This window comes from Gopherus evgoodei, chromosome 4 (assembly GCF_007399415.2).
Source record: "Gopherus evgoodei ecotype Sinaloan lineage chromosome 4, rGopEvg1_v1.p, whole genome shotgun sequence".
Lineage (NCBI taxonomy): Eukaryota > Metazoa > Chordata > Testudines > Testudinidae > Gopherus > Gopherus evgoodei.
The window spans coordinates 135,447,990-135,471,712 of NC_044325.1; the positions used below are offsets into that span (position 1 = coordinate 135,447,990).

The 23,723-nt window shown below is 52.0% G+C and overlaps 1 protein-coding gene across 1 annotated transcript; it reads left to right on the forward strand.

The window, feature by feature from the left end:
- The first annotated feature begins 1,996 nt into the window (after positions 1 to 1,996).
- STRIP1 (striatin interacting protein 1) lies at positions 1,997 to 23,276 on the forward strand. The gene is made up of 21 exons (XM_030561192.1): positions 1,997 to 2,156; positions 3,742 to 3,811; positions 6,236 to 6,310; positions 7,706 to 7,840; positions 9,605 to 9,725; positions 10,922 to 10,990; positions 12,126 to 12,232; positions 12,875 to 13,002; positions 14,972 to 15,154; positions 15,378 to 15,595; positions 16,054 to 16,119; positions 16,336 to 16,399; positions 16,950 to 17,021; positions 17,530 to 17,604; positions 18,077 to 18,174; positions 19,064 to 19,190; positions 19,315 to 19,415; positions 20,081 to 20,147; positions 20,596 to 20,700; positions 20,957 to 21,161; positions 21,959 to 23,276. Exons 1-21 carry the CDS (start codon positions 2,028 to 2,030, stop codon positions 22,204 to 22,206), a joined length of 2,463 nt encoding a protein of 820 aa, XP_030417052.1. The 5' UTR covers positions 1,997 to 2,027; the 3' UTR covers positions 22,207 to 23,276.
- The last annotated feature ends 447 nt before the right edge of the window (positions 23,277 to 23,723 follow it).

A 23,723-nucleotide genomic window follows, 5' to 3' on the forward strand; every position in this document is an offset into this window, starting at 1 on the left:
GGTAGAATTGATGCCAAGGAAAACAAATTCCACCCACAGCTATCTCCTACCTTAAGCTGTGTCTGTGAGGTCCCTCAAGGGCAAGTGGTGTCATTACCAACCAAGAGGAAGCAGTGATCTGAAGTCGACGGGTTTGGTTCTCCCGTCACTTACCTGAGGTAGCTCCAGAATCTTCAGCCGTTGCTCTCTTGGGCGGACTCCTAGTCCCTCATGTGAAAGCACTGTTGTTCTAGTCTGCAGATACTAGCTGGCTGTAGGACTGAGTAGGTGGGTGGCCAAACCAGAGGATAAAGGATGTATTACTCCCACCAGCTAAGGGAGATTTTCTTTAACGTGTCATTTTTGGAGCTCGAGAAGTAGGATGCTGGGCCTGGCCTGGTTGGGGGTTGTGGTGTTTATCCAGTAATTGGCTCGAGGCTGCACTGTGTTCCTTACAAGGGCAGCAGTGGGTAAGCGAGAGCAGGACATGCATGCCTTTCTGCTTGTTGAGACACACAGAAGACTGGTGTAGCACACGATAGTGTGGGGTTGGTACAGCTCTGGTTATGAAGATCGAGCGGCGTGTCCCTCCTGCCTGATGTAGGAGGGTACCCAAGCCAGAAGTACGCTGAGGTATAGTGACCTCTCCCCCATGGGACTCCCGCTCTCCCTCTGACCACGAAGCCGCACTCCTTCCTCATGCTGAGAGTCCTGGGTTGATTTGAACTAGAAGGTGGATAGAAGCCTGGCTAGATCATCGGGCTTAACAAGTAGTGATCAATGGCTCCATGTCTAGCTGGCAGCCGGTATCAGGTGGAGTGCCCTAAGGGTCGGTCCTGGCGCCAGTTTTGTTCAATATCTTCATTAATCTGGAGGATGGCATGGACTGCACCCTCACCAAGTTTGCAGATGACACTAAACTTGGAGGAATGGTAGATACACTGGAGGGTAGGGATAGGATACAGAGGGACCTAGACAAATTAGAGGATTGGGCCAAAAGAAGTGGGGTGAGGTTCAACAAGGACAAGTGCAGTCCTGCATTTAGGATGGAAGAATCCCATGCACTGCTACAGACTAGGGACCGAATAGGTAGGCAGCAGTTCTGCAGAAAAGGACCCAGGGGTTACAGTGGATGAGAAGCTGGATATGAGTCGACAGTGTGCCCTTGTTGCCAAGAAAGCTAATGGTATTTTGGGCTGTATATGTAGGGGCATTACTACATTACTAGCAGATCGAGGGACGTGATCATTCCCCTCTATTCAACATTGGTGAGGCCAGTTTTGGACCCCACACTACAAGAAAGATGTGGAAAAATTGGAAAGAGTCCAGTGAAGGGCAACAAAGATGATCAGGGGGCTGGAGCACATGACTTATGAGGAGAGGCTGAAGGAACTGGGATTGTTTAGTCTGCAGAAGAGAAGAATGAGGGGGATTTGATAGCTGCTTTCAACTACCTGAAAGGGGGTTCCAAATAGGATGGATCTAGACTGTTCTCAGGGGTGGCAGATGACAGAACAAGGAGTAATGGTCTCAAGTTGCAATGGAAGAGGTTTAGATTGGATATTAGGAAAAACTTTTTCACTAGGAGGGCAGTGAAGCACTGGAATGGGTTACCTAGGGAGGTGGTGAAATCTCCTTCCTTAACACGTTTCTAAGGTCAGGCTTGACAAAGCCCTGGCTGGGATGATTTAGTTGGGGATTGGTCCTGCTTTGAGCAGGGGGTTGGGATTAGATAATCTCCTGAGGTCTCTTCCAACCCTGATAGTCTCTGATTCTGTGATTTGTGAATTTTGAAGCAACAGCTTGGCTTGGCTGTGCTGAATGCTGATGTGATGGTAGCTCTAGCCCCAGCCAGGCCTTATAGCAAGACCCTGTGAGGACAAGGCCCCCGCCCAACACACAGCTCCTGCCACTCCTAACATGGCTGTCTCAGGCGACCAGAGCGTCTGCCACCTCCAGCTGAATGCCACACCAGACATGGCTGCCCGGCCGCACCCACTTCTCGCGAGATTGCGGCGCTGCCGGGGAGGAAGGCGGGGCGAGCGAAGATGGAGCCGGGCGGTGTCGGTGGCTGCGGGGGGCCGGGGCAGCTGATCGTGAACAACAAGCAGCGGGGCGGGCTGCTGCCGACGGGGAAGGGCCGCGAGTTCAACCGCAACCAGCGCAAGGACTCCGAGGTGAGCGCGCGGCCCTGCTCCCTCCCTGGTCCGCCGGGGGGGGGGGTCGGATCGGTTCCGAGTGGCGCTGCCCCCCCCCCCGGTCGCTGTGGGCGGGGCGGTTGGGTACCGGCTCCAAATGGAGCAGACCCCTCCCCCTTCTGGGTATAAGTGGGTCTGACCCACCCGCAGGGGAGGGTCTCGGTACCGGGTCCAGCCCCCTCCCCTGGGCCTTGGTAGTGGGTGTCTGGGCCTGGATCCTGTGTGGGGCGGTCGGTCCCTGCCTAGAGCCCAGCCTCTCAGCGGGCCTGGCCGTAGATACACAGGCCCAGCGCCCATCGGTGGGGTGTCTGGGCGCCAGGCCTGCGAGCGGGTTTAGAGGAGCAGGGTGATCAGTGTTGGCCCGCACCTCGGAGCCACTGCTATGTTTGTGTTGGGGGAGAGGGCATCCAGAGCGGTCCCAGACCCAGATTTCGGGGGACTGACCTCCCTGTGTCGGGGGAGCGATGCCAGACTCGAAAGGTGACACAGTCCATACCTGGGAGATTGAGCCCCCGTCAGAGTGACTCCTTAAAGCAGTGATTCTCAACTCCCCAGCCGCTTGCAGCCCAACCAGCGCACAGCTGTGCCCTGTGGGACGTGCTCAGGGCCATAAGGGTAGTATATATATATGGTGTGGATGCGGCCCACATAACAAGAGAGAGAGCTGCATAGGCGGCCCACAATAATTAATGGGTTCAGACCCACTGCCTTAAAATGAGTAAATGGATGTTGCTGTTTCGTTTGATCCCAGTCCCAAAGGTGAATCTGAAGAAGTGTTTTGTTTTTTTACCCAGGAAAGCTTATGCCCAAAGAAATCTGTTAGCTTTTATGGTGCCACTGGACTCCTCATTGTTTTTCCAAAGGTGAATGTGCATCCTATCCTCTGCTAGCGATTGGCACAATATTCATGTAAAGCTTAGCCAAGGGAATATATTGATGACTTACGTTGGTTTCTTTTAAAGCTACTGCATCTTGCTGCAGTCGTGATCTTTTTCCAGCCTCAGTAATATTGTCTCTACTCTCTGTATTTATTTACTTAGTTATTTTTTGTATTCTGTTAGTGCCTAAAGGCAAGGATGAGGATTTGGATTGGGGTAGCATCCCAGACTTGCAGAGTGGTTCACATTTATTCTAAATTGACTAAATCCGAGAGCTCCCTGGTCCAGAATAGCCTGCTCCAATTTTAGGATTAAATAAGCATGTGGATATATAAAATTTTACATAGTGCCTTTCACTTCAAAGGATCTCAGAGTGCTTTCTAGGCTTTATACAAACGGATCACCCACCACTGAAATGCCACTCAATGGAACATGATTTTTCAACAGCACAGAGCAACATTACACAATCGGGTAGGAATAAGAAGTGTTGACGGTTACACCCATTCAAAATACAGAAGGCACTTTAGTAGGTTACTTTGATACTGTTGATGTACTGGTAAATTTCATATCTGTTAGATTGAAAACACTGTACTGAACTTGCAACAGGATGAATTTTGAAAGTTATGGAAACTGAATTTGTTTTACTGAATAGTGACTGATTAAAACTGTTTTCCTTCTGCCATCAGGGCTATTCTGAATCCCCGGACTTGGAGTTTGAATATGCAGACACAGATAGATGGTCTGCAGAGCTGTCGGGTAAGGAAATTAAACCTAATGGTTAAATTAACTTGTTTTTTGCTCACTGACCCGTGAAAGAACACGATCAACTCAAAAATAATATATTTTCATATGATTGTTTTTAGCTTAATAACACTTTGTTAAAAAGCTATTAGCTTTAATTAACTAGTCATTATTTTTGCCATCTATCCTGCTTTTCTTTTTTGTATTTCCCATATTGGACAACCAGGCTAGTCAGTTTCACTTGACTTGCTTGTCTGTTTCAGGTTTCAGTTCTCATGCTAGTGCAGGGGTAGGCAACCTATGGCACGTGTGCCGAAGGCAGCACGCAAGCTGATTTTCAGTGGCACTCGCACTGCCCGGTTCCTGGCCACCAGTCTGGGGGGCTCTGCATTTTAATTTAATTTTAAATGAAGCTTCTTAAACATTTTAAAAACCTTATTTACTTTATATACAACAATAGTTTAGTTATATATATTATAGACCGGTGGTTCCCAAACTGGAGTTTGTGAACCCCCGGGGGTTCGCAAAATGTTACAGGGTGTTCTCGGAGAAAAATCCCCTAATGGCGGACAGAGCTGTCCCTAGGGACCCAGAACCCGGGCAGTACGGGACCAGCAGCCTGGAGCCCCTGGACTTCCAAGAGCTAAGCAGATCAAAGCAAGCATATCTATCACACTGAGGAGATTTAAACTTCAAGACTCCTTATAAGAAATGGAAAGGGAGGTGGATATTTTTTGCTGGTTTTAAAATTAAATAGGCAGCTAGTATAGTTTTTAAAATTATGGAGAAGAACAAGTTTAAGCTTTGTTTGCCTGGCCTGCTCAAGACCTGAAAGCTTGTGTAGGAGGAACTCTTTAAGTTGGCTTCTTAAATACCTTCATGCTGGTTTCACATCTGATACTCCTGATGAAACATAGCAGCCTTGTCTTATAATGGGCTTATTGAAAGTGACACAAGCTACAAAAGTGAGATCTTGGAATAGTGTTGCCGTTTTCATAATGTAATAAAAATACTGTAATGATAAATAATAATAGTGTGTAATAAGCATGTCATCAAAACAAATTTTATATTTCCAAGAACACTGCTTTTATAATTTATACTCAGGTAAAGGAGAAAATCCCTGGAAATATTCATTTTTAGGAGGGGGTTTGCAAGATTTGACATTTTAGTGAAAGGGGTTCGCGGGTTGTTAAAGTTTGGGAACCACTGTTATAGAAAGAGACCTTCTAAAAATGTTAAAATGTATTACTGGCACGCGAAACCTTAAATTAGAGTGAATGAATGAAGACTCGACACACCACTTCTGAAAGGTTGCTGACCCCTGTGCTAGTGGATGTAGTGTTTGGATCCCAAATATTTGAGAAACTTACATCCAGAAAACTCTTTTCACTGGAAATAATATTTTAAATACCAAAAATAATTTCTGTTGAATGTCATTTATGTAAAACATTTTTCTGAGCGTTTGAGTATATATAAGCCCATTCATTTTCAGTTTAAACTGATTTTTACTGAAATAATTTCCAGGTTTTACAAAAAGCATTATTCATTTTTTTTCTGATTTTCACCCTACTTTCGTATCGTTCAAATTTATAAATAATTTGTTTTATTAGGAAAATACAATACATTGCGTGAGATATGTATTATGATAATACATTAGTCTGTGTGTGTATATGCAAAGCTACCTGTTGAAGTAAGACTATGTGTTAGTCTAGAAGATACACACAATCACACAAACAGGCAGGCAGGCACAAAAACTCTTAAATGCGTGCCTATCTGAACCTACTGGTGAATCTCACGCCCATCAGTTACACATTTCAAGCTGTTAGCAGATAGCAGTTTAAAGATTTGGCACGCTAAAGTAGGAAGAAAATGAAAATCTGTATCCGAATACGTTCCGAACACAAGGAAATATTTGAAAGTTTAAAAAAAAAAACCAAACAGGAAAAAAGGATGAAGTTGAGTGTATGCACTGCAAATGGTGATCTACTGGATAGTCTTTTCTGTCTGCCAAAATAAACCCCACTATTTACCCAGGAAAATTACTAACATTTTTTGCACTGATTTTTCACCTGTTTTGATTGCTGTGTTAATAAACACTGATAAATTGCCTGGAAAAAAATAAATAAAATACAAACTGAAAACAAAGGGACCTACATGTAGAAAACTTCAGTGATGAGAAATCTTTTTTTTTTTTTTTTTAATTAATATAATTAGTATAAGTAGAAAAAACCCATCGCAGCAATTTCCAGGTAACAAGTCAAACCATACAGATTCTAATGATCACAGAGCCCGATAAACATTAAGTGTGATATGACTGAAGTGATGTCCGTGCTCCTTAGTTTCACAGCTGAGAACTGGTTAGTTTTTGGGAGGTGTTTTCTGGTTGGATGCAGAAATGAAATTGACAACCATCAGACACCAGTAATGCTCTCTTGGCAGAACTGTACAGCTACACAGAGGGTCCGGAGTTCCAGCTGAATCGAAAATGCTTTGAGGAGGATTTTAGGGTCCATGGTAAGAGAACTGTCTTCTTCCTCCCACATTGTACTGTGGCGATGATGTCACCTGTAGAACATAGACAACAGGAGACAGAAGTATTGATGTGCTGCTATCCCTGTGTCAGAGGGAAGGAACCAGACACGTACATTGATTCCTTGTTTACCTTAGCTAGTGTTTGCTGACAAATGTTGTCAGTGTTCACAGACACCTTCTAATGTGTCTCACCTGTGAACTGAAAGGGAAAGAGTAGGTTCCTGTCTGTGGCCTAATCAGCACTTAAGCTATCAAAATGTGCTAGATGGTTAATTGGTGCTGACTGTGGCTGTGCTGTAAGATGTGGAAGTCTCCATTAAGAACAACCATCTCATTTTATGAAGGTTGTCTATACTGACTTCTGATCACTGCTGATGTGGATTCAAACAGATGAGTCTGATTAATTCTGTCCTGTACTAGAAGGCTTTAGACCAGGGGTGGGCAAACTTTTTTTGGCCTGAGGGCCACACCGAGTTTCTGAAATTGTATGGAGGGCCGGTTAGGGGAGGCTGTGCACCCCAAACAGCCAGGCATGGCCTGGCCCCCACCCCCTATCCAACCCCCCCTGCTTCTCGCCCCCTGATGGCCCCCTGGGACTCCTGCCCCATCCAACCCTGCCTGTTCCCTGACGGGACCCCTGCCCCATCCACCTCTCCTTGTGCCCTGACCACCCTCAGAACCCCTGCCTGCCCCCTGCTGCCCAATCCAATCCAATCCCTCCTCTCATTCCTGACTGCCCCCCTGGGATCCCTACCCCATCCAACCACCTTCTCCCTGTCCCCAGACTGCCCCTGAAACCCCAGCCCCCGACTGCCCTCCAACTCCCCTGGGACCTCTTCCCCAATTCAACCAGCCTGTTCCCTGCCCTCTGACTGCCCTGCCCCCTATCCACACCCCTGCCACCTGACCATCACTCCGAACTCCCCTGCCCTCTATCCAACCTCCCCTGCTCCCTGCCCCCTTACTAGGGTACCGATGGCTGGCAGCACTACAGCTGCACGCCCAGAGCATTGTGCTGAGGCTGCGGGGGTGGGGCCGGGAGCTCAGGGGCCAGGCAGGAGGGTCCAGCCGGCCGGATGTGGCCCGTGGGCCATAGTTTGCTTACCTCTGCTTTACAGTTCCCTCTGCGTGGCCCCTTGATGGTCAGACATACCTATGCTTTGTCCCATGGCTGTGATGAGTCCCCCATCGAAATTGACAGTCTGGCTCTCTCTTTATGCTGAATGCTCTGAATTTTCCTCTCTGTTTTACATCCGATGAGAGAATTGCAGCTGTAACTGCTTCATAGTTTCATGGCTTTTGGAGAGGGAAGAAATATACATCCCCTTCCAGCTGTGGGGAACAACCTCTCACAAAACTAGCTGTTTGGCTTTTCAGTGCTGGATAAAAAATGGACCGAGCTGGACAACAGCCAGCATCGTACCCATGCCATGCGGCTCCTTGATGGGCTGGAGGTCACTGCCAGGGAGAAGAGGCTCAAGGTGGCCCGAGCCATCCTCTACGTTGCGCAAGGTATGTCGCAATGTGAGCAGAAGAATTGGTCCTGTTCCAAAATCCCTATTAACTTATCTGTGTAGTATCTTTATTAAAGGGGCACCCAGGTTAGAAACTGTCTGTTTAATACCAGCTTCCCTCCCCATGTCCCTGGTCACACCTGCAACTGTTAGATCGGAATTAACTTGTTACGATTGCTGCCATCTTACCTGTTGTACATTTTGCTCGGCTTGGGCAGCGAATTAATGAGTCGTTTTCACCTTTATTTCTAGTTGGGTTCCTGCTTAGGGGCTTGATTCTGAAGCATAAGGGGTGGCCCTGGAGGGTCTGGGGCAAAGGTTGATTTAAGCTGCATAGCTACAGTCTCCAAAAGAGCCTCTAATAATAAAATAATAATAATTATGTTGTTTAAACCACCTGTAGATGAGTGGACTCACCCCTGTGGCACCTCCTGCTGGTCTCTCAGGGAATTAGCTCTCTTAGCTCCAGAGCACCCTCTGCAGGCCGGTGATCCGCTTGCTGTTGGCTCCTGTGTCCCTCCCAGGACCCTGGTGCCCTTTTGTCTGGGGCACTGCCCCCTGGCAATAACCCCTTTTAGGATCAGGGTCTCCCCTCCCCGGGGAACTCCCGCCCACTGTTCCCACCTTGCCTCAGTATAAGGCAACTGCCAGTCATTGTCTAGCCCCAAGCCCTGGGGCAGACTGCAGTATCAGCCTATTCGTCACTGGCAAGGAGGGATTGGATCTGCTGCCTTGGCCTACCCCTGGGCTGCCCTCTGCAACCTCTAGTACCCTTTAGCCCAATGCTAGGCCACAGCCTGGGGCTTTCCAGGCTGGAGCTGCTCTGCCTCCCCAGCCCTGCTTCACTCAGGTACCCTGTGCCTAGCTCCCTGCAGCCAGGCCCATCTCCCTCTACGGACAGAGAAAGATTCTGTCTGCGCTCCTGGCTCACTGCCTCTTATAGGGGCCAGCTGGGTCTGATTGGGGCTTGGCCACAGCTGATCCTACTTTCCCCAATCAGCCCAGGCTTCTTGTCCCAGCCTCAACCCTCTCCCAGGGCTGGCTTTAACCCCTTCAGAGCAGGAGCGGGGGACCACCCTGCTACACCGCCAATGCAATGCTGCACTGAGGGCTGCTGTGGCCCCAGTCAAATTAAGAGCAGCTCAGGCTTGCAGCAGCCTCCCTTTGTCTGCCAGTGGAATGCTCCATAGGCCAGAATGGCTGTGGTGCTGAGCACTGCCTCCACTCCCTCTCCTACCCCCAGGCCTGTCCCCTGTGCTGTGGGCAGCATGTGGCCATGCACCTGAGCCATACAGATCTGCCACAGCGAGGGGAATTCTCCCTCTGGCAATTGTCCATTTTACAGTCCCTATATCAGATCAGCGCGTATGGGATGGGGCCTGGGCCAAAATCTGACCCCGGGTTCTCCTACACTAGCTCAGTGTGGCAAAGTTTGGGTTGCAAATGCTTCAGGGGAAATCTTTAAATCCAGATGGATCATTGTAACTGAAAAATATTTCTCTTAAATACTTTTGTCCAACATCTAACCCAGTAGATGGGGCACCGGAATGGGAGTTGAGTGATCTGGATTCTTTGCCCAGCTCAGCCACTAATTTCATTTTTTCCTGAGACTTGGAGCAAACCCCTCCCCTTCTCCGTGTCTGTCTTCCTGTCTGTAATCTGCTGATCGGATTCCCGTGGGCTCTCTGAGGCTTGCTTGGATGTCTCTGAAGTGCACTGAGGTTCTTGATGGAAAGGTGATCCAGTAATAACATTATTACAGGCACCTTTGGAGAGTGCAGCTCCGAGGCTGAAGTTCAAGCCTGGATGCGATATAACATTTTCTTGCTACTAGAAGTTGGTACCTTCAATGCTTTGGTGGAGCTTCTGAACATGGAGATTGAGTGAGTACCATGGGGCTGGGGATATGAAAAGCTGTGCCCGAAGAGTTTTGATAACCTGTGCGTGAACTGCTCCTCCTGGATCTTTTTCCAGTTTGTGAAAGATGCTCACTTCCCAGCAGCTCTCTGCTCCCAATCCAGTTTCTGTTGGAGTCAGCGGGAAGGCTCCTGTTGACTTCAGGGGGAATCGGATTGAGCTCTGTCTCCAAGGACCAGGGGCCATGTAGGCAGTAGTAAGTTTTGCAAGTTTCAGAGTGCTTCATATGAGTCCTGGAGATACTGCCTCTGGGTCAGTCCTTGGTCTCTGTATTCAGGCTGCCGACTGTGGGAATGGATTTTGGCTACTAGGAGCTGAATTCCTCCCCCACCCCACTAATCAGTGGTTAATTGGTGGCAGCTGGGCTGGATTTGAACTGGAGATCTCTCCTGTGTGCTGTCCAGAACACTTTTATTCTGCAATGGGAAATGGGGCAGAGAGGTATACATGTGGTCAGACACCCATTCTAGAGAGAATGGTTCTTCCCGGGGTTAGTCCATTTAGCCAGCGAGCGTGTTAGACGTGGCACAGCTTTAGGTCTGCCCTGAGTGTAGACTGCTAGTGCATTGTTGATGGGCGCCTGGGGGGAGAATCCACTAAGGATGAAGCCCTTTCACATCGGCAGTGGTCTCCAGAGTGGAGACCTTTGCACTTGAGGGAGGGGTTTCCGAGGGCAGGCCTGGGAGCCAGGAAGTCCTGAATGCCAATCCTGGCTCTGGCACTGACTCCCTTTGAGGCCTAGGGCAAATCACTGCATTGCTGTGTCTGTTTTCCCATCTGAGAAATGGGGCTAAGTTGTGGGGGTAAGGGGAAGGTTTAGTGAGATGTTTAAGAAGCACTGCTGCAGCAAATACTGAATGTGATTTAGTTTCCCCTAGGAGAGAGTCGTATCCTTTCTCTGGGCCTCTGATTAATCGAGGCTAACTTCCTCAGACATGAGGGACTCTGCACCTGCTCCCTGTGTTGCCAGATTGATTAGGAGGCTTCCAGTGTTTTAGCATCAGTAGATTCTAGTCATGCCAGATCCCAGTGGCAGTGATCAGCTCTCCTGTGTGCTTTAATTGGTTGTTTATGGGTGGTGTTAAGCCATCCAAGCTGTGTTTTTCCCAGAAGGAGAGGTAGGCAGCCTGATCTGAGGGTCTGAGTCTCTTTCCTCCCGCAGTAACAGTGCCGCCTGCAGCAGTGCCGTGAGGAAGCCCGCTATCTCCCTGGCCGACAGCACGGATCTGAGGTGAGTAAATAATGGGGAGAGGCTGCTGAATGTTAGGCTTCAGAGTCTAAGCTGAATGCCTGGGGGTTCAGAAAGGAGCTTTGGCAGGTGCATTATGGGATTTGTTTCCTTCCTTTGAGAGGCAGTGTGGTCCAGCAGAGAGGGCTAGAAATCAGAAGATTGGGCGCCATTTCCAGAGTGTTGACTCATTGTGGTCTCTTTGTGCCTCATTTACCCCACCTATAAAATGGGTCTAATGACACCCATCTTTGTTAAAGTGTGTTGAGCTCTTGGCTTGAAAAGCACTGTAGATGTGCTCAGCTCATTAGCATCTCTGCAAGATCAAGTACAGGCTGCTCCTGGAGGCTGGATACTGGACTGATGGACCAGTAGGGTTTGCCATACAGGATCAGATTGTCTCCTAATCCATGTACACAGTGAATGCTTCTACTGAGTCAAAAGACGGGGGCCAAGGGGTGAGGAGTGGAGCACACTCTCTCAGCCTTTTCAGGTTGGTGACCCCTTATCTGAAGTTAGAAATTTTCACGACTCTCTCTTTTATTTACTAAGAGTAAAAAGTGTATCAATGATGCCAATGCAGAGCCTAGATAATTGGTTAGTTTGTGTGTTACCAGAGAGGGAATCCTTGACCTCTTTCTCTGCCTGTGGCACACAATAGTTTCATCTTCTGAGGGCTGTAATGCTTTGGTCTAATTCTTGTTGTTGGCTTGGTGCGGGGCTGACTAGGGGATGTTCAGTGGCCTGTAATATACAGTTGGACAGACTGACCATCTAGGGGACCCTTCTGGTCGTAAACTCTGTGACCTTGAAGGACCCTGGGTGGGGAGGGGAAGAAGGTTTCTTTGCTTTAGATTGTAATAAAATGTTCAACATCTCGTGATTTCCCTCCACCCCCAGAGGCCATGACCTGCCAGTTGGGTAACACTCCTCCAGAGGGTTTCTTACCCTCAACTCCGATATCTAGCTCTAGTCCCCTTGAGTCTGATCTGTTCCTCGTGCAGGAGTGGACAAATGGGAGCAGAACATGACTGCCTTTCTAAGTGTTGTTGGAGCCAGCAGATCATAGGCAGCTCCTCTGAGACCTGCTCCCCTCTCGGTCATCCTATGGTCCTGTCTGACTCTCTGCTGTTTGCAGGGTGTTGCTGAACATCATGTACCTGATCATAGAGACTGTCCGGCAGGAAGCTGAGGGAGACAAGGTTGAGTGGAAGACGATGAGGCAGACTTTCCGAGCAGAGCTAGGTAGGAGCCTCCCTTGGGATGTCCCGAGTGTGTAATGGTGGGGTGGGTAGGTTACAGCAGTGTTCTCTGCAAGGTGATGAGCCGGGGCCTGGAATCTCTGTAGTGGTTAGAATCTGGCCCATTTGGTAGTGACCAGCAGTTGTCCTCTTACAGCAGTTCAGTGGCCTGCGTGGAGTGAATTACTGGGTCCCATTCCAATTCCCAGGCAACATGGGCCCATTCTGCAGAATCCATTCCCAACGCTCTTCTTGTCTTGGCAAATCAGCCAAAACCTGAATGGGCCATGGAGACAGGATTCTTTTGCTGTCAGTGGAGGATTCCTGTGGGGCAGGGCTAAGCCACATCAGAGGGGGCAGAGCCAGCATTCCCATTGCTTGTGCTGTATCTCTGCTGTGGAGTCTGGTCTTGGGGGCTATTCTTGCCCAACATCACAGTTATTCGTAAGCAAATACGGGTAGGTCCTGGGCTTCAGAAGGAAGGAGAGGAGTTGGCTGGAGAGAGGATGAGGGCGGGGTGAGCAAGTAGGAGATGGGATAGTGCAGTTAAGAACATGTTGGAGCTCTGCCCTGAGAGGGAGGTGGTGATGGGAGGGTAGGCAGCTCCTCAGGCGCGCATGGCTGTCATCGGTGTTTACACTTCTAGGGGCCCCGCTGTATAACAACGAGCCATTTTCCGTTATGCTCTTCGGAATGGTGACCAAATTCTGCAGTGGCCACGCCCCACACTTCCCTATGAAGAAGGTACTGCTGCTGCTCTGGAAAACTGTGCTGGTAAGAATCCCCTGGTGTGAGCAGGGGAGTTAGAACAAGTTTTCTAAAGCCATCATCCAAGTGATTCTTTCCTTGGCATCCAATCTGGGGCCAACTTGGCTGGAAGCAAGTGATAGGGGCACTGACTGTCTTGTCCTCTGCTGAACTCGCTATATCCGCCCTGAGACGCAGTTGAGTAATTGTAAACGGGATCGTCGTGGAGCAGGTGTTTCCAGTGAGCTCTTGCAGGGATCAGTTCTGGCCCTTCGCTGTTTCACACTTTTAGCCATGACCTGGATGGAAACAGAAAATCATCACTGATAGTTTGCAAGTGACACACAAATTAAGGGAATGGTCAAGAATGAAGAGAACAGGTCACCTGATTCCGAGCGATCGAGATTGCTTGGTCAGCTGGGCGTTATCAAACGATGCATTTGAATACAGCTAGATGTAACTGTATTCCTTTAGAAACAAAGAACATAGGTTATACTGACAGGCTGGGGGACTCTGTCCCAGAAAGCAGCGACCCTGAGAGAGACTGGCGGTTGTGATGGACAGTGATCTAAACATGAGCACTGGTGCATAAATAGGAATCTCCAGTAGGAGCAGAAAGGTTATTTGACCTCTCTTTGTGATTTCTGGGATCTGGGTATTTGACACTGATGCAACTACTGTTGAAATACTGTGTCCAGTTCTGGCACCTACCATTCAGTCAGGATGTGGCTAAATTGCAGAGGGTGCAGAGAAGAACCACAAGAATGATGAAAGGATTAGAAAACCTGCCTTCTAGTGAGAGACTCAAGGACCTCAATCTAGCTTAACAAAGAGAAGGTTAATTGGTGACTTTGACAGTCCATAAGAACCTGGGGAACAAAGATTTAATATTGGAGTATTTGATCTACCAAAGAAAGGTCTACTACGATCCAATGGCTGGAAATTGAAGCTAGACAAATTCAGACTGAAAATAAGGCATACATCTTTAACAGTGAGAGTAATTAACCATTGGAACAAGTGTGTAACAGCTCTGCTCACGGTCAGGGTCATGGCCCTGTACCATCCTGGCAATAAGGAACTGTTTGATAACCGGCTAGACACAAACAGTAGGTGAGATCAACATGGTGTCAGTCTGTAATGTAGACAGTCCCCAGTGCAGGTTGTGGCTTGGAGCTAGTGAAATTCCACTGTCCGTTTATAAGGAGCTATTGACAGGGTCGATTTTCTATTAATATTCCTCCTCCCTGTGTTGCTAAACACATTGCCAGCCGTCAAAGCTGAAAGCACCTTCCGTGTCTGAATAACAAGGGTTATGCTGACTTCCTGGAGCCTTTAACTCCCAGCTGCCCTTGTGCTGAATACTGCGGGGTTCCTGTAGCACATCCTCCATTCCTTCAGAGGAGGTAGAATGGTAGGACCCTGGGGCAGTATCCCTTTGTGCTTTTCACAGTCGAAGCGCTTCATAGAGATCCTCTCACTCTGTGGTGAGGCCTGTCACCAGTGTTATCACCCTGTTTAATATGGGAGGCCTGCGGTGCCAAGAGTTTTGGATGCTCAGGGTCAAAGAAGAGAGATGGTGGGAGAAGTGGGATTAGAGCTTCTGGTGACCAGCTCTGTGCTCCCACCTCTAGACCATACCCCTCTCTCCTGAATGACCTCTTGACCAAAGGAAAGTACCCCCTTCACTTCGCTAGATCTGTGATGTCCTATAGCTAAAACCCCAGCGGTGCCTTTCTTGACCATTGGCTTTTCAGCTGTCTTCAGACTGAGCAGTCCAGTGTCTGACATAGATAGACTCTAAATAACAGACCCCATATGTAAGGTTTATGGACAGAACTCTGTCTCGGGGATCTGTTCTTGTGGACTTTGTCAGGTGGTGTGTGGTGCTTGGAGATCTGAGTGAGTGAACCCCTTATGCTGTGTGTCCAGTGAGTGTTTGTCCATGCGGTCGCCTCTCAATCACAATCCCGGGTGTCTTGCGGGGGGTCTGTTGCAGTGCACTCTGGGAGGCTTTGAGGAGCTCCAAGCCATGAAGGCCGAGAAACGGGAGATACTGGGCCTCCCGCCGCTTCCAGAGGACAGCATCAAAGTGATCCGCAACATGAGGGCTGCGTCCCCGCCGGCGTCGGCCTCCGACCTGATTGAACAGCAGCAGAAACGGGGCCGGCGGGAACACAAGGTGAGTTCAAGTCTGGGCAAAGATTGGGGGGGGTCGCGGAGGGAATGCCATCATGGGGTAGTGAAATTAATAAGGGTAACAAAGGGCAGCCAGCTTCTTGCTCTAGACATGCTGGGGAGTCAGGTGTGATCTTGGGGTGACTTGCACCCCAGAGTTACTGTCTCCCCATGTCAATCTGATGTTCACCTCCTCCCCACTCAGCCGCCTTCTCCCTTGGTTCCAGGCTCTGATTAAGCAAGACAACCTCGATGCCTTCAACGAGCGGGACCCTTACAAAGCTGACGACTCCCGTGAGGAAGAGGAGGAGAATGACGATGACAACAGCCTTGAGGGGGAGACATTTCCCCTGGAACGAGATGAGGTGATGCCTCCACCCATCCAGCACCCTCCAACTGACCGACTCACCTGCCCAAAGGGGCTGCCCTGGGCTCCCAAAGTCAGGTGAGTTGTCTCCTCCGGACCACTAGGAATGACCTCGTGCCAGGTCCCTGGCAGCGTTCTGCCATTGGCTTGTCTAATGACCGCTGAGTGGTGATGGTTAAAGTGTGAGACAGTTTTCCGCTCCCCCGATGGATAAAGACGGGACCCTCTAGAAACTGTCCAGCAGTGGGGCTATCAAGGTGAACCACCACAGTGTTATGAGCCTCCAGGGTGGTGGCATTGTCTTGGAGCAACGATGAGTTATCATGTTCCACACTGGAGCTCTCCTAGAGGGTGGGGATCCTCCTGGGGTGGGACTTTGGAGTGGAGGCGGGAGCTCTCCTCTCTCTGAATCTCACTTGACCCAGGAGAGCTCTGTTGGGCTAATTTGTTCTTCCTGATGGTAATTACACGGGCGCTCTCCAGTGGTGGAAGGCGTGGGCCTGACTGCATGGTAAGTGGTCTCCTCCTTCCCGCAGAGAGAAGGACATCGAGATGTTCCTGGAATCCAGCCGCAGCAAGTTCATCGGTTACACGCTGGGGAGGTGAGTTAAAGCAGAACTCAGGGGCCTGGGCAGAGCCAGTTTGTGGGTCATCCCATTTCGGCCTCATGTGCTGACACGCTGGCAAGGTGACAGCAAATGGGCAAGCCCCCTCCAGGCTGCTCTCCGCCCCCTAGGAGAAATGGATCCTCTCCTTGCTGACCAGGAGGAAGGGGTGTTTTCAGCCTCTGTGTCAATCTGGCTTTTTCCTCTCTCTAGTGACACGAACACGGTGGTGGGGCTGCCCAGACCCATCCACGAGAGCATCCGAACCCTGAAACTGGTGAGTGCCCCCCTCACGGTCTCCCCTCAACACTTCCTGTGGGGGGAGGAAGGGGTGCCTCTAACCTCTCCCACCAGGTGAGGGACAGCTGTACCTTTCACCCTCCCAGACTGTGCAACCCATCCCGGTGCAAGGTGTCCAGCCTGCCCTCTCGCCTGTTCTCCCAGGGCTGCCCTCTTCTCCCCTGCAAAGTTCCCTTGTCTGCCCTAGGTCTCCCGAACTAGGTCAGCCCCTTCCCCTGGTGTGACGACCATCCAGACTCTGGGCCACCCTCTGAGGGTGATCAGAGGAGGGTTACCACAAAGGTCCGTTCGCTTTCCTGTTGGAATTAACCCCTTGTGAGCAGGTAGCAAACAACATAACAGTCAGGTGGACAGAACATGTAATAGTCATAAAATGGTACAGGCACCGGCCTTCACAAGCCTGTCTGTGGCTTCCCCTCTGGGCGGGCTGCAGCTGGTGGCGTTTGCGCTGTCAGCGAAGGGACTGTGGGAATCTCCCTGCGCTGCTGGCTGGTGGCATTAACCTCCCCTGCTCTGTCTCTGCGCAGCACAAGTACACGTCGATTGCGGAGGTTCAGGTTCAGATGGAAGAGGAGTACCTGCGCTCCCCGCTCTCCGGGGTGAGTGCCACAAGGGTGATCCCCCCTCTGGAGAGTCCGCACGGTGCAGGGAGGCAGATCCATAAAGTGACTCTTTGGGGAGTACGAAGAGGAGGAGGCCAGGGGGCTGGCTGTGGGGCCTGCAGAGTTGCTTATTGGGGTTTCTTTGGGTAGGTGCCTGTCCTCAGGGACCCTGCCAATCCTGTATCCCCTGAGGAGGTGACTGCATGCAGGAGCCTGTCAATGTGTGCATTCAGTTAGCCAGAGAGGTTTTCACAAGGGTAACCTGTGGGGGGAGGTTGCTCCCCCCTCACGAGCTCTGATCCCTGTGTGGCAGCCTGCTGTGTGACTGCTAGGCTGTCCCTTGGGGGAGGGGAGGGCTGTGCCCGTGTCCTGGGAGGCTGCATTGTGCTTGTGTCTGGTTCTGCAAAGTCACGAACCAGGCAGGCCCCTGCATTCCAATCCAAATTGGCCACCTTCTGAGGGCTGGAGATGTTCTCAGAGTGTGGTTCTCTCATCTCCTTACTAGAGGGAAGAGGAAGTGGAGCAAGTTCCTACGGAAACTCTGTACCAGGGCCTCCTTCCCAGCCTGCCCCAGTACATGGTGAGTTATGGCCACACTACAGATCCTATGCTGAGCCCCGTCCCTTCCCACTCCCCCTGCTTGACCAGTACAGCTGGACTCTCCTCTCCAAACTTACACTGGGGTGGGCCTGATCCCATGATCTCAGCCCCTTTCCACTGGTATGTGCCAAGTCATACCGGATCATTCCTTTCCCTGTCCGTTGGCGTGTGCTTGATTGTACTCCCTACTGCTTCAGACTCATCTCCTAAGAAGTGCCTGATTGCCCCTGCTTGTGAGTATGTCCCCAGTCACATGACTTCCACCCACCACTGCCCGTTGGTATGTGCCCCGTCTTTGCTCATTGGCTCATGCCTGGTGGCATCCTCTCGCCTTTCCCCACCGCGTACCGAATTGACGGCCGTTAAGCTCCTCGGCATCTGCGCCTGCAGCCCTGTTCTCTGCCCTCGGAGGCCCTTCCTGCCCTCACCCAGCTCTCGGATGCCCTCCACAGATTGCCTTGCTGAAGATCCTGCTAGCTGCAGCCCCCACCTCCAAAGCCAAGACGGATTCCATTAACATCCTTGCAGACGTCTTGCCAGAGGAGATGCCGTGAGTGTCCTTCTCTGGTGGCCTGGAGAAGCCCACGGCGGGGTGAATGGGGGGTGAGAGAACAGAGGTAACTAGGTCTCTGGTAGGTAGAAGGCCTCTCCTGGCTTTGCATGGCAGTGCTTTAAGGCCTGGCTGGTTGTGCTGGAGCTGGGGAGTTTTAGCCAGCACCCAGACTGCGGCAGGTGGCTCAGTTTCCTGTGCTGAGAGCAAGTCTGAACTCTGAGCTGGGACATGGTCTGAAGCTAGACTCCCTGGATTTTGTCGGATCTCATGCTAAGCAGAGTTAGGCCTGACCCTCGCTTGGAGGGGAGATCTTTGGCTCACACCCAATATTGTGTAGGTAGCAGCACTGGTGACTGTAGGAGGCGCCCTCCCTCTGAGTCAGGACTTGCAGCGCTGGGGGCACTGCTAGCAGAGGTACTCTCTTTCTGCTGAGATGTTGAGCTTGGTACAGATTCCAGGGCATATTAGCCCAGCGTCCTGGTACGGGATTTGGCCTCCCTTGAACTGTTGTGGAACATTCCCATGTTCTGTTAGCCACTGCTGCCATCCATCCCAGAGATGGCCGCATTTCAGCGGTGGGATGGAGTGGCTACAAACTAGGCACAGGGATCAGTTTGTTGACTGGCCAACTTGGGATCTTTGGGGTGAAATGTATCCTGGAAACCTTATTTGTTAATTAAAGGTAGCATGAGAGTTTGGAGATGCAGGAAAGGCCTTCAGGGCTAAGCGGGGTGATGGCTGTGGAGAGGGAGAGAAGGGGCAAGAGGCCGTGGGCTGTACTCCCTTGGTAGGGTTGTGGCCTGGCTGTCTCTGGCCATCCCCTCTTCTGTGGATCGGTTACCCCTGCCCTGAGACAAGGGGCTGAGATTGGGGCTTTGTCCTCCAGGACCACGGTGCTGCAGAGCATGAAGCTGGGCGTGGACGTGAACCGGCACAAAGAGATCATTGTCAAGGCCATTTCTGCCGTGCTGCTGCTGCTGCTCAAACACTTCAAGCTGAATCACGTTTATCAGGTAAACCTGCGTGGGGACTCACCTCCCCCCACACACACACAGGTGCAGCTCACTAGGGGAGCATGCAGCACCGGGGGGCACTGAGGTCTGCTTGCTTACCTGGCTTCCTTATCTTTGCTCTTAGTTTGAGTACATGGCCCAGCACCTGGTATTTGCCAACTGCATCCCACTCATCCTGAAATTCTTCAATCAGAACATCATGTCCTACATCACTGCCAAGAACAGGTAATGGGGGGCCCAGGGTTTGCTGAACCACCAGGCCCTTCGCTGACCCTGCATCTGCCATGGGGTGGGATCACTGCACAGTGGAGTGCCCCTACCATCACTAATCCTGCAACAAGCTACCTTGAGGGCCCCCATCCCTGGCCCTGCAGTGGGGTACCCAAGCAACTTGTGGGGTGCCTGATGGGGTCCCTCACATCACTGACCGTGTCACGGGGTATCTGATGGTGGGCCCCCCTTCCGGTCACTGGCCCTGCACGAGGTACCTGGTGGGGGCTCCCTGTCACTGGCCCAGTGTGAGGTACTGAGTGGGTTGTGGGGTGCCTTGAGGGCCCCCAACACTGCACCCACAGTGGAGTACCCAGCGCCTGCTCCCCCTCCCCGAGCGCTGCTCCTGCCATGGGGCCCGTAGGAAGGGAGCTGTTCTCGAATCTTTCCCGTCAGGCTCCTTCCACGCTGCCTGAATCCCCAGCAACATCCCCCTTCAGTTGTGGCCCAGGCAGCAGGACTCATTCTCAGTAAATGGACATTGTCCGCTATCCCCAGCATGGGATCCTTCCGGAATCTGCCCCGGGGAGTGCAGGGGACTCCACAGAGATCTCCCCACACAAGGCTGGGGCTGTGCATTGGCAAACAGGAGAGGCTGAGGCCATCTCTTCTCCTTCCAGCATCTCGGTCTTGGATTACCCTTACTGCGTGGTGCACGAGCTTCCGGAGCTGACGGCAGAGAGTCTGGTGAGCTCAGCCCTCTGCACTGCCCCGCATGCTGCCCACGGGCCTGCCTCCCTCCTGCTGTCGTGTCCTTTCCCTGCTGGGGCCAGAGCAGAGGGGGGCTGTAGGGGAAATGAGGCAAGCTCTCTGCAGCACCGGGAGGCCTAGCAGGTGGGAGCAAGCCTGTAAACACCCAGCAGACCCACTCCTACTCTGGGGCAGGCTGCTGCTGCTCAGAGGGCTGGGCTCCGTGCCTTGCTATGACAGCCCAGGCTTTCCGGAAATCAGCTCCTTGCACATGTGACTAAGCTCCAGGTAGCAATAGGGGAGGGCTGGGTGGGAAGGGACTCCTGGCCTTCAGGTTGGCCCTGTATAGCATGAGCCTCCTCCCACAGGCAGCCCTGCCCATCCCTGTGCAGCACACGGCCAAGCCGGCTGCTCACCTTCCCACCCGGCTCTCATCTCCCTGCAGGAAGCTGGGGATAACAATCAGTTTTGCTGGCGGAACCTGTTCTCCTGTATAAACCTCCTGAGGATACTGAACAAGCTGACGAAGTGGAAACACTCCAGGACCATGGTGAGTAGGAGCCCATTGGGCATGGGGATCATGAGGTGCAGAGACCTGGGGGTGGGTGGGGGCTGTGTAAGGCTCTATATGACCCTAAAAATCTCCGCGTGTGGAGTGTGGGCTGAGTCTTTGATCTAGCCCTTGTCCTGGTGCCAGGGAGGGGTGTGGATGGGCTCGGTGTACATGTGCCTGGCACAGCATTATGCACTGCGGGTGCCGAGGGAGTGGGTACCCCGTGGCGCGGTGTGACCGGTGTGCCTCCTAGATGCTGGTAGTGTTCAAGTCGGCTCCCATCCTGAAACGAGCCCTGAAGGTGAAGCAAGCCATGATGCAGCTCTATGTCCTGAAGCTGCTCAAGGTGCAGACCAAGTACCTGGGGCGGCAGTGGAGGAAAAGCAACATGAAGACCATGTCTGCGATCTACCAGAAAGTGCGGCACCGGCTCAACGATGACTGGGCCTATGGAAATGGTACCACTCCACCCCCTGCCCGTGGCCTCTCACGTGTCTGCTTCATTGGGGTTGGGTTGAGCCCCGTGGGAGTGCTTATCCCAGGGGGCATCCGCTCACTTAGCCCAATAGCAGCCCAGGCTGGCGCCTGGCCAGGAGCCCAAAGGGCGTCGCTAATTGGCATAAAACGTAACAGGTCTTTAATATACCAGATGGAGGCGAAGCATTGCATGCTGGGACCTGTAGTCTCCAGGAGGCCGTCCCTCCGTATTACAGATGAGGGCAGCTGCTTGGATAAAGATGGAGCATTGCATGCTGGAAGAATGGCATGGGTGGGTGAAGATGGAGCACTGCAGGCTTCATCTCCACCCTAAAGACATGGGCAGCAGCATTCGACCTAGCAGCTGTGGTTACGCTGCTCCCGTTTATATCCATCTGCTATCAGGAACTGGCAGCTGTAGGAACTCTCTCCCCAGGGCAGCTGTGCCAACCTCCCATTATGGGGAGGTGGCATCCCAACTGCTATATCCGAGCAGCTCAGTGGTGCAGTTAGCCTAATATCCCGTCTCTTGGCAAAAGCCATAAAGCACCTGACTGCCCAGTGCCCTCCCTGACTCCCACTGGTGACGGCTCAAACCCTGAAGCCTGGGAATTAGGAGCTCTGGTCGTGGGGCTCCTAATCAAAGGGGCTTTTCCTCTTTGACACTCCTGGGCAGGGACAGCTGCCTGTCCAAGGAAGGAGAGCGTAGGCAAGGTATGACCAGGAGACCACCTTCCCCAAGCTATATGGGCCTAATGTCCTCCCGCTTCTGCCCTAGATCTGGATGCGCGCCCCTGGGACTTCCAAGCGGAGGAGTGTGCCCTGCGAGCCAGCATCGAGCGCTTCAACTCCCGGCGCTACGACCGGGCGCACAGCAACCCTGACTTCCTGCCCGTGGATAACTGTTTACAGAGCGTGCTGGGCCAGAGGGTGGAGCTGCCAGAGGATTTCCAGATGAACTATGATCTGTGGCTAGAAAGGGAAGTCTTCTCCAGACCTATCTCCTGGGAAGAACTGCTGCAATAACGTGGTGTGACAATAGGGGGCCCTGCAGAGACTCAGAACTAACATGCCAAAGGAGTGGTGCCAAGAGTGGCCAAGCTCCTCTTCCCTAAAGGCATGTTCCAGGTGTGGCTTATGCTGCTTGGAACAGCTGTTCCTCCCTCCTTCTCCAGATGGCAGCCTGGCTTCATCCCACCTGCTCAAGGACACAGCAGCACCAGTCACGGGTGTTTGCGGGGACCCGACAGCTGCTGCGGTTCCTGGGTTGCTTGGCTTCCACGCTGTTCAGTGAGGGGTCTGCGGGGAGGACAGATCCCCCTCCATCATCTCCAAGACACTAGAGTCCAATCCTATCCGAGGGAAGCATGTTCCTTGGCCCCGCTGCTTGGCTCAGACAGGGCTCTACACTCTGCCTCAGTGCTGGGGGTTGGATGTGGCCGCCAGTTCTGGTCCCAAACCAGTCACTCCTGCTCACTGAGCATGGTGCTCTGTCCCGCTCTAGTGGTGGCTGAGCCTGCTACAGCTTTGGCCAACTCACCTGGGGTCTCCACTCAGGCTGCAGAGGCTCCTGCTTTTAGAACTGGAAGTCCCGGGTTCAGTCCTCATGTTGGATGACTCACCCAGGGACATGGCATCACTCTAGCCACCTGCCTGTTCCTACCCTCCTTCCCTGGCCAGAGGCGGGGAGAGCAGCCTCGGGTAAGGCAGAGGTGTGGGGGGCATAGAGAGGGGCTCAGGAAGAGGGTGTGGGGAGCAGCAGGCTCGGTGCTGCCACCTAGTGTGTGCAGGAGGTTGGTGGAGTAGGGTAGCAGCTGCCTGTGCTCTTGCCAAGGCCAGGGCTGGGCATAGCAGAAAAGACCCCTAGCAAGCAAGGTGGCTGATGCTAGGATGCAGGGGACATGGTGGAAGTGGAGAAGGGACCTTTATTTGGAGCTGGGCTGCTGTCCTGCCTCGCCCCGCTGGGTGGCGCAGGGGAGCTGTACATATCTGTAAATAGCCCTGTAACCATTCCTCCTGTGCAATTCTAAATGCCAGGTTTTTAATGTCTTTGTGACTTTGCATTAAACAATCTGTCGCGCTTGGACTTGGCTTGAGCTAGGTGTGGGGCTCCTCCATCCTGTGGAGCAGCTGCTCCCTGTCGATATCCAGCAGCTGCTCCTTTCCGATATCCAGCTGGCCCCTACAGCTTCCCCAGTTGGGTCTTTTCTGCTCTTGAGGTCACCCCAGTCTCCCCTTCTTCCATCAGGCCTTGGGCCCAAGGCTCTGTGGGCCAGCCTGTCTCAGTAGCTGTGCCTGCAATGCTTGTCTGGCTGTTCAGGCAGCTGGACCCACCTGCTCCTTCCTAGCTTGCAGCTGTGGCTGCTCCGTACTTAGCCCTTTTTAGACACACAAGGTTTTTCTCCTTGGCCAATGACTGTGGGCCTGGCAGGGTTTCCAGTGTACTCGGCTCGCCCCGGGTCTGTTCATACAGCCGATCCCTGTGCCAGGTGCTAGCAGAGCAGGTGAGGTGGGGACAGGGGTAGGCATTAGAAGATTCAGCT

Excerpts from the sequence above, each read along its gene's own strand:
- STRIP1 (XM_030561192.1), top strand. The coding sequence starts at position 2,028 with ATGGAGCCGGGCGGTGTCGGTGGCTGCGGGGGGCCGGGGCAGCTGATC. Across the intron at positions 15,596-16,053 it reads CCCTGGGCTCCCAAAGTCAG|AGAGAAGGACATCGAGATGT; the intron begins GTGAGTTGTCTC and ends TCCTTCCCGCAG. Across the intron at positions 18,175-19,063 it reads GTCTTGCCAGAGGAGATGCC|GACCACGGTGCTGCAGAGCA; the intron begins GTGAGTGTCCTT and ends TTTGTCCTCCAG.